The sequence below is a fragment of the Vigna radiata genome, chromosome 7, assembly GCF_000741045.1.
Source record: "Vigna radiata var. radiata cultivar VC1973A chromosome 7, Vradiata_ver6, whole genome shotgun sequence".
In the NCBI taxonomy this organism is placed as follows: domain Eukaryota; kingdom Viridiplantae; phylum Streptophyta; class Magnoliopsida; order Fabales; family Fabaceae; genus Vigna; species Vigna radiata.
In genome coordinates, this window is record NC_028357.1 from 28,240,019 (window position 1) to 28,258,738 (window position 18,720).

Consider the following 18,720-nt stretch of genomic DNA (forward strand, 5'->3'; position numbering starts at 1 on the left):
GTAATCCATAAATTTGAACAAAATCAAATTAATTTCCCAATAATTTAAATGAATATCGAACAAATATAAATTTGCCTAAGCTAATTCTGAATTATTTGAATATTTAAACCATTCTTAACAAACATCTAATTTAAAAAAGAAAATAAATATTTCGCATCTTCTAACATGATAAATATCAGTTGAATTAAGAAATTTCCCTAATTCATTTGATTAAAAATTAAACTAAGAATCACTCTTTTCGCGGTTAACAAAATAAAAACGTCATCTAACCTAGTTTTTAAGAATACAATAAAACAAAGGCTTATAAAATATATTTTTAATTTATAAAAGATAAAACAGTAAAAAAAATAATTTCAATAATTTTGTTTTTTGGTGAGAGTTGAGGTGACATGATTTGTGTGTGAATAAAATTAAAAAAAAAAAACATGAAAGAGTATGATACTGTTTTTTAGGTTTAAAAATAATGAATTAATGAATTATAAGAAGGGAGAAGTAGAAGAAACGGAAAAGCTGTGTAAAGTAACAGAGGCAGACGGAAGGAAGGGAAGCTCTGAAGCCCGTGAGCTGAGCGTGACTGTTGCAGTTTATAATCTGTTCCTCTGCTACCCCTTACCATAACATAACCGTTCACCTTCATTTCCAATTCGTAGCTCAATTTTCCTCTTCATTCTCTCTCTTCAGCTACTGCTACAGGACTCATGCTCGTGTAGCGGAGGACATGGCTTCAATCTCCGCCGCCGAACTCAACTTTCTAGTTTTTCGTTATCTTCAAGAATCAGGTTTTCTTCCGCGTCTTTTCTTTTCGTCTCTTTGTTTTTTTCTTTTTGTGTTTCGAAATCTATTCATATGCGGTATACTTGTTTTCTTTCACTTCTCTCTCCTCTCTTTATCTCTCGTTCTCTCGCTCCTTCAAAGATGTTGTCAATTTCCTAGTTTTTTTTTCTTTACCTTCAAGAATCAGGTTTAAATGCGCTTTCTTCTTTATATGTTTGTGATTCAAATTTTATTGATATTTGATATACTTGTATCTCCTTTTTTTTTTCCTCCCTTTTTCTCTTGTGTGTGTGGGGTCTCTAAAATGTTAAGGTTTTAAATGTTTCGACGAGTACGGAGTCCTTTGTGTTTATAATTTGACATTTTTGTGCTTGTATGGGCATTTCAATGTTGTTCCAGTGGATTAGGGTTTCGTATTGCTAGTAAAAGAAAATTACTCACGAGGGAAAAAAACTTCCTTTCCCTTTTCTTTTTTGTTTTCTGTGTCGAAGATCTAAAAGGGCTGGAAATTGTTAGATCTGCTACTGAAAAAAATAGGTGTGGGGTGTTTAGGGTTGATATTTAATGTTCTGAAATTCTCTGTTTTGTTTGATCAGCTAAGGTTTTTAATTAAGATACATTGGGGCTGTAGTTATATTTTTATACTGAGACGGTGCTGCCTTGTGTTTGGTATAGGTTGAAGTTCATTTTGTACCGAGTGAAATGGGTATAGTGAATGAAAATGACGACTGTGAGGAGCTTTAATTTTTTTCTGCTCCTATTTGAATATCTTTTAATGGTGATAATTATAAATCGTGAATTATATTGCAAAAAGATGGTGGGATTGTTGATTTAAAGGTAGCTTGATGAAGCTTTGAGCAATATGAAACCGAGTGCTCAAAGTAACTTTGAAAAGGACTCTGGGTGCTTTGAAGAATAAAATTTTGCTTGATCTTTGGACTAAATGACATTTTTCACAGAACTGCTTAACATGCTATATAATGTGAGATATAAAACCATTCCATGCCTTTTTACCAAACAGTTTAGGCAGGTATGTATGTTTGGATTTAAGTTGGCAAAGTACTTTTCGCAAATTGCAATGAACAATTGCGAATTCCAATTCACAAAATGGAAAATGAAGATTTTATTGTTTTGTTTCTAAAAGTACTTTTCAACTCTCCCAGATAAAATTGGGAGGTACTAACTGCTTATCAGTAGTGTGTGGAAATTGCGGAGGGGGTGGTGTGTGGGAAATGTTTTAGAGAATAGTGGTATAAATGGATAAAGGTGGATTAGGTTGGGCTAAATTGAATTTGGGACCCTTGGGAGAATTTATGCCTCTTGAAGTGCCTAAGGGGGGTTTCTCTTATTGTTTTCTTCCTTGGAAATGTGTATATGGTATGGGGGTGGAGGAGACAAAAGGAAGATATCAATGAAATCATTCATAATAACTACGCTCAATAGTTTTTTTATAAATGTGGTTTATGACGGAATGTTATCACAGTGTTTGGTTTGGTCCATGTGGACACCCTCTTGTAGTGGGAAAAGACTTGGTTATTGTTGTTGGTTATACCTTGCAAAAGCTTTTGGGAGAGTTTGTCCTTCAAAACATCTGTTTGAAGTTATGTTGTAATGATAACAATATGTTGGTGCGTTCATAAGAATAAGGAAAACTGGATGCTGTTGTGTTCATAGTATAGTTTGTTTACTGGATAATAAAAAGTCATGCTTTCCATATATATGTAATGTCCATATTACTTGCAACTGAATTGGTTTAAGTGTTACTTGTTCTGCATCACTACTGCAGGTTTCACGCATGCTGCTTTTACTTTTGGTTATGAAGCTGGTATCAACAAATGCTCCATTGATGGAAATTTGGTGCCACAAGGTGCTCTTGTTACATTTGTTCAGAAGGGTCTACAGTACTTTGAGATGGAAGCCAACTTGAGTAATGTTAGCATTTTTGACTTTTTGTATTCTTGATTGTTATCAACATAACATTTATCCATTTGAATAGACCTTTTTAAGCTTTTAAACCCTAGGTATCATGTTGATCAATGTTTCTTTTAAGCCTGCCAGTGTGATGCAGACCTGGAAGAAGATTTTTCGTTCTTACAACCTTTGGATATTATCACAAAAGATGTGCATGAACTTAGGCAAATAATAAGTGAACGAAGAAAAAAACTACAGAAGGAAAGAAAGAAAGAAATTGAGAAGGAACATGAAGGAGAACGTGTACGAGCAAGAGAAAAGGAAAGACGTGAAAGAGAAAAAGAAGTTGAAAAGGATAGACGTGAAAGGGAGAAGGAAGTTGAAAGGGATAGACGTGAAAGGGAGAAAGAACTTGAAAAGGAGAGACGTGAAAAGGAGAAAGAAGTTGAAAAGGAGAGACGTGAAAGAGAGAAGGAACTTGAAAAGGAGAGACGTGAAAGAGAGAAGGAACTTGAAAAGGATAGGGAGAAGGTAGAAACTGATAAAGACCGAGAACAACAGCATGGAGATCAGAATGTTAGAGACATGGTTATAGATCATGAAGATAGGGTCCCTGTAAAGCATGAAGAGAATGGAGCAGTTGGAGGTATTGTTCTGCTCCGTGGAAATGGCTTATGTAGAATATGTTTTTTCTTCATGTTTTAGTACTTGGCTGCATTTTCTTTCTTGAAATCTGTCCTAAATGCCTTTTTCAAATAATTGTTATCTCTTATTTTCTGTTAATCTTTACATGTTTTTATCATTGCTTGCTCCTAAAATTTGTATTATATTTGCTTGAACATTATGGTTAGGTTATGAATCAGGAGTGGTTTAATAACTAATGATAAATGACTGATATTGTAGCTTGCTTGGAAATATGATTCTTTTAAACTACCATTTCTTTGAAATTGCTTATCATAGTTGCGAGTGTTTTTACCACTAGAGTCCCTTGTCCCAAATACTGTTAATAGGAGTATTTCATTGTATGTTGCAGTAGCACACAAAAAATGCATACTAAGAGTCTATTTCAGTTAATATTATTCCTTCATTGAATTTTTCATTTGCTTTAATAGGGCCAGAACCAATGGACATCTCTACAACATCAACATCTCAGCTATGTGAAATTCCCAGTTCATGTGTAACAATTTTGGAAGGTCATACATCAGAGGTTAAGTATTTATTCGATGGGGCTTTTGTTTCTTAAATTATCTTTTCATTTAGAGATATTTTTCTTAATCTCTTTGTTAATTAGCTTGTTCATCATCTGTTTTTAGGTGTGCGCTTGTGCATGGAGCCCTACAGGATCTCTTCTTGCATCAGGGTAGGCATCCAAATAAATTATTTCTTTATAAAAATATGTATTGAAGTGTGCATAACCTAATGGATAATGCACATTATATCATATTGGTGCATATTGGATTTCCATTTATAATGCTTACAATTTTGTTTGATTAAGGAACATGGAATGCATTCAGTTATTATTTTTTAATTAATTAAAGCTGTTTGGAAACATTGTTTTTGGTATTCAATTTCTGAAATGGAAAATAAAATCAGGATGATTTAAAATCTGGTTTTTCTGGAATTGGGTTTTAGTAGCATGTAAAAGTGGCCCCTGGCCGCTACAGGGCCTATTTAGTAGAGCAGTTTAGTGTAGTTGTGGTAGCTCACTGAATAGCAGACACAGTGGATGGGTTAGTGGCACTACTTTTTGATTCCAAAAGTCTCTTTGAACGGAGACATTGAGCTTTGTTGGGATTTCAATTAAAAAAGTGAAATCTTCCACTGTAATGTTAGTAAAAATCGTGAATAGCTACTTTCATTTAGAAGATGATTATTATTGATTCCTGTCTAGGAAAATTGTATCTGACCTTTGTTAGCATTTACTTCTATGTTTTGTTTAAGACACGCATGGCTTTTTATTGTATGAATAGTTGAGTATTTTTTGTCCTTTTTAAGAATTTTATATGAACTATATAAGAAGAAAAGGTAAAATTGTGTCGGATCTTTGTAAAATTTTAAATATATTAAATAATACCCAAACAAGTTTTGTATTAGTTTTGTCCCTTTAAAATTTAAATTTTTTAGGTCCATGTTAAGTCCTAATGATAGGGGAAAATTGATGTGGATGATGGTTGTAGCATGTGAATTATACAATTAAAAGTGATTCGGTTAGATGCATAATTAACACTATGTTAAAACCTGTTAGAATAGGTATTAAATAAGTAGTTAGCAGTTGTATTGGAAAAGTGCTGTATGTTGTCCCTATGAGCTGTTTACCTATATGCACAATTACCTTATGTAAGTTTCTTTTGTAAATATCAAAAATAAGCTGCGAGATAATCTCTCATTTTCAATCTTAAGTTGGTACCCAATCTGTTAATTTTGCGGTTGTCCATCTCTGTCCACCATTATCCTCTGCTGTTGCCATCCTTTGCCTGCCACTGCCATCCGCTGTTGACCACCTTTTTGTCACTAGACCAAATCCAATTATTCTCCACAAGGCTCGGGGGACCTCCTTGTCCTTGTTTTGATTCTTGTTTTGTTGGTTTCAGCCTTGCTGGGAGGCTCCTCTCTCATCTCTCTCTCTCTCTCTCTCTCTCTCTCTCTGTCTCTCTGTCTCATACTCTTCCTCTACCACTGTTTGCCATCTTTTACAATTGGCACTAGCTGTGAAGTGTAAGTTGTTGTTGTTGTAATATTGAGTGTTGGTGAATTCTTCCCTTACTTAAAGTGGACGCAAACATCCTCAATGTTCCTTACATGGTTTTCCTAGCAAGATATCAAACATCTTCCAATCTGTTGAGGTTGAACCACTTTTCTAATGAAGTATCTCTAGTTTTAAGTTTGAAAGCCAGCACGACCTTTCACTAGTTTGTTAAAATCTTGCATATCTCAAACCTTGGAGTGTCAAATTTGACGGATAATTGACTTTAGTGCTTTTGATCACATTTCTGATAATGCTTTGTTATTTTCTTCCATTCGTCATCCTAAAGTTCCTTGTGTTATTACATTTGCAAATGGATTCAAAGTTACTTCTTAAGGAGTTGGTTGAATCTTCCTTTCTCTGTCTTTGAACCTAAAACATTTTTTGTCCTTAATTGTCCTTTTAACCTAATTTCCTCAAGTCAATTAACTAAATCTTGAAATTGTTCTATAAGCTTTGATGTAAATTCTTCTATTATATCAAAGCACAAAAGAAACTGACTAATTGATGAAGGACATGAATCTTGGGGACTCTAGTATCTAGGTACTAGACTGTCAATGTCTTATTTAGCATCACCATCTCCTAAGCTTCTATATGATCTCTTAGGTCATCCACCTTTATCACAATATGATTTATAGACATATGATATAATTTATGTAGGGGTAAAGTATCCTATAGTTACTTATGTTGGAAGTCTCACATCGACTAAAGATAAGGCCAATTCATAATATATAAGTGGGTGCAAACCTCACCTTACAAATTGGTTTTGTGGAGTTGAGTTAGGCTTAAAGTCCACTTCTAACATGGTATCAGAGTCATCATTAAAGCCTATACTAGCAATATTTGTTGTTTGTTGGGCATATTGTTCCACCCGCTATTCAACCGCTATCGGACCACCCATTAATGTCTAGTCCCACGCTCAAGATGTATATACCTTGGTGTAAGGGAGGTGTTGGAAGTCTCACATCAACTAGAGATAAGGTCAATTCATAGTATATAAGTGGGTGCAAACCTCATCTTACAAGCTGGTTTTGTGGGGTTGAATTAGGCTTAAAGTCCACTTCTAACAACCTATAGCTATTGTCATGGGTTTGTACAAAATGAAACTTTGTTGTGTAGTTCAGACGTAACAATCTTAGCATCACATGAATTTTGACCTTCCATGAATTGAGAAATGTAAGCTGTGGATGTACTTGGAGATTGAGATGTTTGTGCAAACATCACATCCAGACTTTAATCGTAGATACTCTTTATACTCTTCCTCAATGAACTTGGAATTGGTAGTGGTAGTTTTAGCCATAGAGATATTGGCTGTTTTTGAAGGAAAACTATGCAAGGAGTAGCAATTTTCTTGGGTGTGACACTTTTACAGTATGTGCATTGCCCCTCTTCCTCTAGTGCCACATCCTCCTTTTCCTCATTTGGCAACTATGTGTTAACTCTTTGGCAAGTGTACCAAATCGTCTAAAGTAATAAACCGGTAAGACCAGAAATCGTTTCCCATGAGACTCGTGAAACTAGACAATCGTATAATTTCTAACTAACCTAGACTAAAAAATGTTTCCATAATTTGAGTTTTAGTGAAATTAAAGTAACTATAAAACATAAATGATAAAAGTGATCTTAAGCACTCAAACACTTTGAAATGGAGAGATTAGAAATGCAATGGAATGATATTGTTGGGGGTATGATTTCACCTACTTCACTCTTATGCATAGAAAATCACTTCCTCTTCATTGATGTGTCAATGTCAATCTACTAATTTACTCAAACCCCACTCCCTTGGTAGAAAAAGCCTAGACTTCCTCATTAGACTCCAATCCCTTGGAAAACCTAATGATTAATTCCGCATTAAGAAATGAGATTTTAAGACATCCAAAGGTCCTAGTTCTATCCCTAGATACTATTTCCTTTAGGTGTTTAACCCAAGTCAAGGTTTACTCAATATTTCCCAATATCAAGAAACCCTAAATCATGTCATGAGTAGCAACTTCACAACAAGCATTAAGAAAAGAAATTAAACACTAACAATCAATGAAAGAGATATATATTCATTCAAAACAACATGCTTTACATAAGAGTTTAGTGGTTACATCAATCCCCCAACAATAATGAAACTACCTCTCCATCAAGCTTCCAACAATGGTGGAAATGGAAGAAAGAAGAGAACCCAAGGAAGAAGAAGGACTGTTCCCACAGCTCCTAGGTCGCTCCAAGAGCTCCCAATCAGAGGAAAGGCGTCTGGGTAGCAAAAGATGGCAAGTTCTTCGTGCATCCAAGTGAAATATGCCATGTCAGCAAAGTTGGCGCTCAAGCCCCCCAAAACTGGGGCGCTCAGGCGCACGTCAGACAGACAAGCACAGGAGTTGGTGCACATGGCCAGCTTTCTGGCATTCTGACCCAGTGGCGCTCAAGCGCCCCCATTTTCGGGGCGCTCGAGCCTGATTTGACAGAATTTTGATTCTTCAATTTTGCTGCTTTTCTTGCTTTTCTTGGTTTCCAGTGCCTTCCTTTGATGCATAGACTTCTTCCAATTACCTTAAGCACATAAAAGCAAGGATTAGTGAACAAAATATCTCATTTAATCTTGGGGTGCAACCACTTAATCAAACTAAAAGAAAACAAGGATTTACAAGGTAAAAAGTTAGGAAAGGGTTGAAAATTTCTCTTGATTCATCACTGAAATCATGGTAAAATATGTCATTATCACTATGGCGGATGGTTCTATTGGTTCATGGGCTTCTTGAGATTGAGGCATTGAGACACGAACAAGGTGAGTGGTCAAGGTTTCCATGGAAAGGACCTTATGATTGGTCAGAAGTTGATCTATGATATGATCAAAGTCTGAATCTAAAGCATAGAGGATCGTCACCATATAATATTTGATAAACTTCTTCTTGATGTCCTCCGAAGGTTTAACTTCTAAGAACATTCTCAACTCTTCCATTGCCACTTGGACTTCAGTAATGAAGGAAACCATATCATAGTCTTCCATTTTGAGACACGCAAGCTTGTTTGTTGTATCATAAAGACGTTGAATATCGTTAGCATAGATAATTTTTTCCATTTAGCTTCTTGAAATTAATTAAGGGACTTTCGAAGAATGAAAGAACACCTCTAAACTCTATATCTGATAAAAAGAGGTGATGGTAAACTGTAATAGGATGGAACCAGAAAACCCTAGGGGTTTTCTTAAAGGGGAGCTTATGGACTTCATCAAAGTGAATTTTTAAGGGTTAGAACAAAGAAAGGAGGGTCCAACGACAACTATGGAGGTGGCGTGGTGACGTTTCGATGAGCATAAGGCGGTGCGTGAAGGAGAACTGGACTTTGGCACCGGCAGGGTTGGTCGTTGCATGGAGAGACGAACTAGATCCGGTGATTGTCGATTGAAACTGTGGTGGTGGGATGGTGGTGGACGGCGATGAAATGGTAGAGTACAATGGTTGTTAGTGATGGACTATTACAAACTACAATGGACAGCTACAGATAGAGGTAGACAGCAGAAAAACAGCGACGGACAATGGCAAATGGCGTTGGACAGTTGTGTACAACAATGGGAGGTGTCGATAGATGAAACAAGATAGAAACCAGAGTGGGATTGACCTGCTCTAATACTAACTTGAGATAAAACAGGAAAAATATATTTCTAGAGGGCTTAAGAGATTTCTCTCACTATCTTCTATTTATAATGAAAATCTAAGAGTACATGGAATATTAAAGGATTGCACTAGACTCGTAGGTGCAAAACTAAGTAAGACTAATAAATGATCTACCAGACTATACCCTACTTAGGCTTAATGATGATACATAGATGTAATTACTCTAACAGTTACAGACATTTGGGTATTAAGACTAATATAGTAATAGGAACCTTGCAATATCTTCATTATGAAACACACAGAAATGTGCAATAGATGGAGGGAGTAGCCCGTAGGTTATTTTTTGTCTGAATGTATTTTGCTTTATGATATTAATGATATTCTTTCACTTTACCATGATCACTTGAATTTTTAGATCTGGGGATTCAACAGCTCGTATTTGGACAATAGCAGAAGGGAGATGTAAGCCTGGTTCACATAATGGCCCTTTGAGCGTGTTGGTGTTGAAGCATGTTAGGGGTAAAACAAATGAAAAAAGTAAAGATGTTACTACACTTGACTGGAATGTGAGTTCAGTTGCATACTATGATTTAAATCTTAGAAACTACTTCCATTTCTGTTATTTATATGTTTTAATACTAAAGCTTTGTTTTTGGGTTCATTGTTGTTAGTTTCGTGAAGCCCTCTCTCCCCCCAAAAAAAGTAGCAAGCAACGTTATCAAACTCGGGACTTTATACTAACTCGTGAAAAGTCCATAGACTTTAATTTTAAACTCATAAGAGTTACTTCATATAAAAAAATATTAAAACAACAAGTAATAAGATGATGATCGTTTTAATTCCACAATAATGAAAAACATTAAACCTCAATACAAAAGTAACAAGTCAAGTAGTTCATTACTAAATAAGTTCAAACAACACCAAATAAAACATAAGTTAATGCAATATACAAGTTAACATTTAAATAACTAAATAATAAAAAAGAGAAATATCTTCAAATCCTTCAGAGATGATAAAGTTTCAAGAAATTTGCCAACCACAACATTGCAGGGAGAAGATTGTTGCTGTTTGCTTGAGCCTCAAGGAAGAACAAACAATGAACTGGGAAGGGATGCAACTGAATCGGATGGTTGTCATCTCAACCTCTGAGGTGGGCATAGTGACTGCCTAGAGAAAGGGGTGGCGTGATGAGAAGAGTATCTCTGTCACCAAAAGCAAAGAGAAATAGCATAGATGAGTGTCTCGGAGAACCCTAATCGTGGGTCTTCTATTTCCATTTTTGCATGCCAAAATGACACAAAAGGAGTGTTGTTTTGGTTATGAGAACAATGGGAAGATATTGTTAAAAATCAAGGCAATAGATGGAATTTAAAATTTTCCATAAAATACTGTTGTTTTTGTAAATTTTTTTCTGAGAATATACAGAGATTGTTTTTAAGATTATTATCTGTAATATTTGCTAGTGATTTACACCTTATGGAGAGTTAAATCTGGCTGTTTTACAGGGGGAGGGGACTCTTCTTGCAACTGGTTCATATGACGGGCAGGCAAGAATTTGGACTACTAATGGTAGGTCATTCTTTTGTTTCCTTAGATTCTCTTTTAAGGAATTTTAATTGACGAGATAAAAGAACCAGAAGTTGCTTTGGAATCATATTTTTCCAAGTATGCATTTGATTCCACAACCATGAGAAAAAAAAGTTCAATATTATTTGCATGGTGTAGGTGGGTACAAGTTTTACTACAAGTCAGCAGCTGGTGTTTGCAGCAGGACTGTAGTTATTAGTGTTTTGAGGGAATATTTGGAACAACTAGCGAATTCATATTTAGATTGATCTTGTGGTAAATCAATGCATGATTGTCGCAAGAGACAAATTATTGAGAGAACTAACTTATTTGGGCTACACTTGTGTTCTGGAGATTAACTAGTTATTTATTACATTCAATTGGAGAGTAATCTAAGCTGATAGCTCCCAGAATACTATCCCTTTCTTAGTAACTAGAAATTGATTATTCTATAATAACTAAAATGTAGTTGACTATATATTCTGTAACAATGCTCACAGAATACTATCCCTTTCTTAGTAACTAGAAAATTCTAAACTAATTAAAATATAGTTGACTATATATTCTATAACAATACCTCCAATGTTGTAATGGCAGCGTGGGTTGCTTGGTGAAACAATTGTTATTTTCCCTATCCAAAATGATTGGGAGGAACATGAATCGTATGTAACGTTTTTTCTTTCACAGGATTGTTTTAATAAATGCCAAACGGATTGATTTGAGTGCTAAGGATATTATGCTTTTGTCTTACAATTTAATACTTTGTGCATGTCTTAATATGCACATATCTTTTAATGTGTCTTCCAACTGTCTTTTCTAGAGAATCCTCTGGATTTTTATAGTTGCATTCATCCTATTTGGAAAAACATTGAATTCTACTTCTGATTTATTTAAATAGACTCTGGGTGTATTTCAATTTTCTTGAGGTGTTTTGATTCTTGCTATCTTTGACTAGGTGAACTGAAGAGTACATTAAGCAAGCACAAGGGACCAATATTCTCCCTGAAGTGGAATAAGAAAGGCGATTATCTCCTCACTGGAAGTTGTGATCAAACTGCAATTGTGTGGGATGTGAAAGCAGAGGAATGGAAACAACAATTTGAATTTCATTCAGGTGCGAATGTGTATTGAAGGGAAAATTCTATAAAAAGAGCTCTTAGTGAGAGTCTTCTCTGGTATATTTATGTTTAATTCAGGATTGATATTATGTTTAGGTCCCACACTTGATGTTGATTGGCGCAACAATGTGTCTTTTGCCACTAGTTCCACCGACAATATGATATATGTTTGCAAAATTGGTGAAACCCGCCCTATAAAGACTTTTGCCGGACATCAGGTTTGTACACGAGTTCTTATTTTTGCAACTATGCTATAAGCGTGTATTTTGAGGAAGGATTCATCCCCTGCATTCTTCACAACTTAAAAATATCTGTTTGTGGGTATTGTTAAATGTTTTTATTTATTACCGAGTTTTATCTGTTGAGTGTTCAGAAAGGAATAGCTTGAGATATTTCTTTAAACTACATCTGCTAATTTCCTTACTGCATTTTCAGGGTGAAGTTAATTGTGTCAAATGGGATCCCACTGGTTCATTGCTGGCCTCATGTTCTGATGATATCACAGCAAAGGTAATAGTTGACCACTTAATAACTAACCTTGTGATCTTATTATTTAATATTGAGAAAACTCAACTCCCATTTTGATTATAGAAAAGGCTGAAAGGGTTTATGTAAGTAGAGGGCAGCTCTTGCTTATAAACTGGGTGTATGGGATTGAGTTAAACTCAAATTCATATTCTGAGGTGATATCAATACCTATCCTAAACTTGTTATTGGACCACCTACCGTACAACTAACAGCATGTCCAATGGTGCATGTAAGTGGGTGTTTTGGGAAAAACTGGGTCTCGTGTTGTCTAGAGATAAAGCCAGATAGTATATGTATAAGTGGAAGGTAACTCTCACCTCATTATGAGTTAGGCACAAGTCTACGCTCTTGAGATATGTTATTTTCATACTAATTGTATTTATTGACTGATACAGTGGGCGATTGTTTTGATATTTTTATAAAATTATTTATTGTCTGAGAATTATGAAATTATCTTTGAAAATAATGTACGTTGGTTTGATGTTCTTGTTTGAATTGGTTGTGATTGTTTTGTAGATATGGAGTATGAAGCAGGATACATATCTTCATGACTTGAGAGAGCATTCCAAGGTTCCTCGAGTTTTCTTTGTTTTCCTGTGTCTTCCATTTGTGTCGCATTTTGTAATTTGCAATTTTAATTGTTGTTGCGTTATGCATGTTGTTGGGAAAACTAAATAATTTGCTTTGTAGGAGATATATACCATCCGATGGAGCCCCACTGGTCCTGGTACAAATAATCCTAATCATAAACTGGTGTTGGCCAGGTAAGTTAGTTTCATGATGAAATTAGGTTCTGCACTTGTGATGTACATACATGCTTCTGTGTATTCTTTCTCCAAACTTAGAATGTTGTTTTACACTGCTTCTGTGTATACTTTCTCCAAACTTAGAATGTTTTACACTGTTTCTGAACCCCTGAATCCCAGTTGATGGGTCTGGAGTGCATTTCTTCAGCCAGTAATGTTGTTTCTTGTGTGTTGTGTGATGCCTTGAAATTGGTAATGTGGCCTTTGGCTGGTTGCTGATTCCAATTGATTATATTGGAAGTTAGTTTTCATTTTAAAAAACTTTGCGGTCATCTGATATTTTTGCAGTGCTTCATTTGACTCAACTGTAAAGCTGTGGGATGTAGAACTCGGGAAACTCATCTACAGCTTGGATGGACACAGGTACCGTTTTTATGGCTAGATTTTATTTATTTGAGGGTCTTCTCTTTTCATCACTACGTTTTACATGTTGAAACATCATGCATAGTGCAAAGAGGCACACAGGGCCTTTTTGATTCCTTCTCACTTTTTTGTTTTGAACACTGTTTTTAAAAATATGCTACACTACTCACCAATCAATTTCCCATCAAAATTCTATTTACGAAAGCTGTTTCCTGAACAGAATAACATAAGGACAGGCTCTTCCAAATAAGCACTCAAAAAAAAAAAAAACGGAAATAAGCGAGGCCATAATATTTTTTTTTTTTTTTTTTTTTTTTCTGATATGTCTATTTGATTCCACAGGCATCCCGTATATTCTGTTGCTTTTAGTCCCAATGGTGAGTATTTAGTTAGCGGTTCTCTTGACCGATCCATGCACATATGGTCATTGAAGGAAGGCAAGATTGTCAAGACATACACGGGCAATGGAGGCATTTTTGAGGTCTGTTGGAATAAGGAGGGGGATAAGATTGCTGCATGTTTTGCTAATAATACAGTTTGTGTTTTGGATTTCAGAATGTAATATTTGTGAAGTCTTAGTAAATTAAATTCTTTCTTTTCCACCCTTGAGATGAGATCGGTGGAAGTGTATTTTGGGTGGGTGGGTAGGTTACCCATTTTAACCTTAGTTGTAGGTATAACTCATTGTTCGTGGATCCTGTTGTAATTTGCTATATAACTTAAGTGAAAGTAGTTTGTAGGAGTGTATTCTTAATAAGCAAAATGTATAGATTTAGTTGGACAACATCCTGTTCAAGTATCGCTAGATTTGTGTATTGTGTGTACTTGCCTTTCTCTTGCATTTTAGGCTCATTTGATCAATTAAGGCAAGTTATGAAGGAAATGCGCAAGGGGAAGGTTATTGGTAAATAATATATCTTTTTTAACAGCTCGATAAAAGGAAGGAGGAAAAGTAGATTTTCGCGTGGGCTTCTGAAACGCTTTAATGTATAAACTTGATTTTTAGTCGGACCCTAAACAGCATTGATGGGTTCAAAATCTTATACTTTGTAAGTATAAACTTTATTGTAAGCTGACTCGGGATAATTAGTATCTTCATATTTGTTTGATAACAGTTGTTTATTGACAATTTTGTATGATGAGGAATAGCAAGGATTTAAGTAACAATTGCATTTATAAAATTACAGATTATAAATAAAATGTTAATAGGCAACAGGAATTCGATCTTAATTTTGTTTGCGAAAAATACGTTAGCTATTGCATCCATAGTTTTTGTAAGCAACAGCAGCAAATATGGTGTTTCTCTTTTAGAAGAGGGAATTTTATGGACAAAAATATAATTTAAGTTCACCAATAATCCCGGCACGAACACGAACCGTTCTCAAAATGGTGGAACCGATTCCGGTCTCTCATTATTATTTTTCTGCCAGAGATCTTGGACATCATCTTCATCACGGCATGGCAATCTAAACACACTCGAAGATTCTTTACAATCTTGATCGCAGTTCCTGGGCTGGTACTTATAAGCCCAAATGCTAAGGCAAGCTTCTCACTATGAACTTCCAACGATTGCTCTTTCTGTTGCTCTCCTATATCATGTAATACCACATCTATTTTTGGGGTATAACCGCGAGCCTTGAGCAAACCATTCATTTTCCCGAGCATCGAATATATATCCTTGCTTCTCCGGTGTCTTATATCACCAGCAAGAAACTCGTGCACTCTGTTGTTAACTTCAATGGAACTACAACCAGGTTCCTTCTCAACCCCACTCTCTTTCATAAATGATCTGACCTTAGCCACACCAACCCAGTTACGAGCAGCAGCATACATGTTAGAGAGAAGGATACAAGTCCCTGAAGTAGCCAAATCATTGCTCACAAGAAACTCTGCAATTTCCTCTCCCAACGAAACATCGTTATGGATTCTACAAGCCCAAAGCAAAGTACCCCACAGGATAGAATCAGGCTCCACCTCCATGCTTCTCACAAGGTCATAAGCTTCTCGCACACGCCCAGCACGGCCAAGAAGATTAACCATACACCCGTAATGCTCAACCTTTGGTTCCATCTCATACCTACTCTTCATCAAATCGAAAACCTCCCATCCTTTGCCAACCAAACCTGCATGCCCACATGCAGTCAAAACAGCAACAAATGTAATATCTGAAGGTCTAACTCCAACACGAAGCATCTCATGAAACAACTGCAAGGCCTCATCACCAAACCCATGTATGCCATACCCCATAATCAACGAATTCCACGCCACCACATCCTTTCCCACCATCCCATCAAACACCTTGCGCGCATCCTCCAAACTCCCACATTTGCAGTACATATCAACCAACGCAGTACCCACACGTAAGTTTAGCTTGACCCCAACCCCAACACCACGATTCTCAACATACGAATGCACCCACCTACCACACTCCAACGCACCAAGCTGGCCACAAGACGACAACACAGCCAATACAGTTATCTCATTGGGCCTAACCTTCTTACCCAGCATTTCCCTAAAAAGCACCAAAGCCTCGTTCGGGCACCCATGCTGAGCATACCCATCAATCATCACGTTCCAACACACCACGTCCTTCACCCTCATCCCTTCAAACAACAGCCGCGCCTCTCGGAGCATCCCGTGTTTCACGTAGCAAGTAAGCATGGCAGTCAAAGAAACCAAACTCCTCTCAGGCATTGCGTCGAACAGTTTCTGAGCGGACACAACATCACCGCCCCGTGCGTAGGCATCAACAAGGCTCGTGGATACGTAAAGGTCGGAACTTAGTCCGAACTTAACGGCGTGGGAGTGAACGACCGTGGTGGGTTGCAGGGTGCAACCTTTGAGGAGGGAAGAGAGGGTAAAGGCGTTGGGTTGCACGTGGTGAGCTAGCATTTGGGCGTAATAAGAGAGAGCGCAGTCCCAGAGAGCGGAGTGGGAATAGGCGTTGATGATGGAGCTCCATAGGAAGACGTTAGGGGCTGGGGTGTGGTGGAAGAGGGTGACGGTGTGGTGGAGGAGGCCGAGGGAGGAGTAGGAGCGTTGGAGCTTGAAGTTGAGGATGGGGTGGTGGTGGAGGCCGCGACGGAGGAGTGCAGCGTGTATTTGGTGAAGGTGGTTTATGGATTTAGAGTTGTCGATTAGGACGGCGAAGTTGTCTACCTGAACTGAGGCTGAGCTTGCTGAGGGCGCTGCCTTCGTCAATACACTCACTTCGATTGGGCTCATCATCTTTCTTTCTTTATACACCTCCACACACACACTGCATCTATCTATCTATGCCCATCTTATTATTTGCAGTCATTTGATTTATTTTTATTCTAAATCATGTCATTTATCTCTATTTAGTCTATATATAGGTCGGTCACTCAAATGAAAAAAACCTACATGTGTATGAAGTTACTCTTATGTTCCTTTTTCTTTTCACTCTGTATAATAGTTGCACCCCAAGACATATCTTTGAATTGTTTGAGAGATGTAATTTTAAATTAATTTTAATTTCATGGTCAATAATAATAATAATTTCAAACATAGAAATTATTACTCAATTTTATTTAAAATAATAATCCATAATTTATGTTGACTTAATTTTTGTCCATTCCATTTTATTTCAATATAATTTTGTAACATCCCAATAAATATAGGTTGAAAATCATATTTATTTTAAGGAGTTAACAAAAACAATAAGAGAACAGTGGAAAAGAAGAAAGTAAAGAGAAGGAAATATATTGTCATATAGAATTTAAAACTGTACAGTAAAATAAAAGTCTGATACAATTTACATAATGAGACCGAACGGTCATGGGTTCAGCTTAAGACCGAACGGTACCACGACTCAAGAGCTATACCGAAAGACTTTACAAAAATGCTAAATAAACAGAACGATAAACAAAATAAACTTAATTATGATTCTACTGATCGGACAGTCCTACACTATCTTCAGGCGGAACGGTCTTCAAGACCTCTTCCAAAGAATCTTCAAAATCACCTTCTGCTCACATCCATTGGATGATCATTGCAGTGAAGAGAACAACGAACGATTAAAACCGAACGACACATGGACAAGACAGGAAATAAGGGTAAGCTTATGTAATTTAATTAATCAATTCCAACATACATTAAAACATGACAACTGAATGATCCAAACCAATATTTCAATCATACACTCAATATACAAGTATGTCAATCAAAACCGAACGCATAAATCATAATAATAACCGACCATCTTGACACTGTCCGGATTGTATGAACCATGTAGTTCGTCGCTCTTTGCACCCGGGTGGACCTGGCTGGGACACACTCAACAGACCGCCACCCGAGGTTAGTCCAGTGGAGCTACCTCAGTATAAAATTACCCTGAGGCTAAAGGACCTCCTGCCATTCCACGCATGAGTTACCCTTCTCTACATGAGCAGGCGTAATCACGGAATATCATGATTAAGCGGAGCCTGAGTCTGACCAAGGTCATACTTTACCAATTCAACTTCAATTCATGAGATATTCCTCCTTGGAGTTCTCTTTCACAACCATACGATTCATTCCTTAATAATTCTCATCATATTTATACACCCAATCACTCGAACAAAATCATGTATTAATATTTTCAATCAAGAATGAGAGCTAGAAACTAGAAACGTTAATAAAGTAAAATATGAATAAGATCGAACAGTTAGAATTACCTCACTTATGTACCATGACCGAATGGTCAAGTAACATGTTGGCTCTAATTTGAGCCGAATACTATTCAAGACTGGAAACACATCACCCTGAATCAAAACAGGAACCTAACTATACTACTATAGCTTTGACCAAACGCCTAAAGCTTAGCCCAAACACTTTATAACTTTGGTCGAGTACTTAGAGCTAAGGCCGAATACTTGAAGCTTTGGCCGAGCAATTATAGCTAAGGCCGAACACTTGGAGCTTTGGCCGAGAATTTAGGCCGAACGCTTAATAATTGGATAAAGTTTTCTTCAAAGATCGAGCGCTAGCATAGGCCGAACGCTCCTCGAGAGATCAAGTGTCAGTACAAGACCGAACACTCTTTAAGAGGCCGAGTGTCAGTACAAGACCGAACACTCTTTAAGACACCGAGTATCAGTACAAGACCGAACACTCTTGAAAAGACCAAGTGTCAGCACAAGACCGAACACACTTTAAAAAAATCAATATCAATGTAAGACCGAGAACTTAAATAACCGGATTGTCAGTCTATGACCAAACACTCTCAAAACTGAGCACTCAATAAGAGATATTAATAGTGTAAGACCGAACGTTATTCAAAGGAAGAGAATTAACATAAGACCAAGTAC

The 18,720-nt window shown here is 36.7% G+C and overlaps 2 protein-coding genes across 3 annotated transcripts; one reads left to right on the forward strand and one right to left on the reverse strand.

Annotated features, from left to right (window-relative positions):
- Positions 1-494: 494 nt before the first annotated feature.
- On the forward strand, positions 495-14,235 carry LOC106768330 (WD40 repeat-containing protein HOS15). Of its 2 annotated transcripts, none has more exons than XM_014653416.2 (14): positions 495-779; positions 2,561-2,701; positions 2,825-3,331; positions 3,798-3,892; positions 3,999-4,045; positions 9,446-9,596; positions 10,536-10,599; positions 11,552-11,710; positions 11,811-11,932; positions 12,150-12,224; positions 12,759-12,812; positions 12,933-13,006; positions 13,337-13,411; positions 13,754-14,235. In XM_014653416.2, exons 1-14 carry the CDS (start codon positions 719-721, stop codon positions 13,971-13,973), a joined length of 1,845 nt encoding a protein of 614 aa, XP_014508902.1. In that variant the 5' UTR covers positions 495-718; the 3' UTR covers positions 13,974-14,235. The 2 variants fall into 2 exon arrangements, with proteins under 2 accessions (XP_014508902.1, XP_014508903.1); XM_014653417.2 differs by having other exon boundaries at positions 496-779; positions 2,561-2,706; positions 2,833-3,331.
- A 384-nt stretch (positions 14,236-14,619) lies between these two features.
- Positions 14,620-16,639, reverse strand: LOC106768329 (pentatricopeptide repeat-containing protein ELI1, chloroplastic). Its single transcript, XM_014653415.2, has one exon. The coding sequence runs from the start codon at positions 16,637-16,639 to the stop codon at positions 14,759-14,761; it is 1,881 nt and encodes a 626-aa protein (XP_014508901.1). The 3' UTR covers positions 14,620-14,758.
- Between the last annotated feature and the right edge of the window lie 2,081 nt (positions 16,640-18,720).

Coding starts and splice junctions, on each gene's coding strand:
- LOC106768330 (XM_014653416.2), top strand. CDS start 719: ATGGCTTCAATCTCCGCCGCCGAACTCAACTTTCTAGTTTTTCGTTAT. Junction 780..2,560: donor TCGTTATCTTCAAGAATCAG/GTTTTCTTCCGC, acceptor TCACTACTGCAG/GTTTCACGCATGCTGCTTTT. Junction 11,933..12,149: donor AGACTTTTGCCGGACATCAG/GTTTGTACACGA, acceptor CTGCATTTTCAG/GGTGAAGTTAATTGTGTCAA.
- LOC106768329 (XM_014653415.2), bottom strand. CDS start 16,639: ATGATGAGCCCAATCGAAGTGAGTGTATTGACGAAGGCAGCGCCCTCA.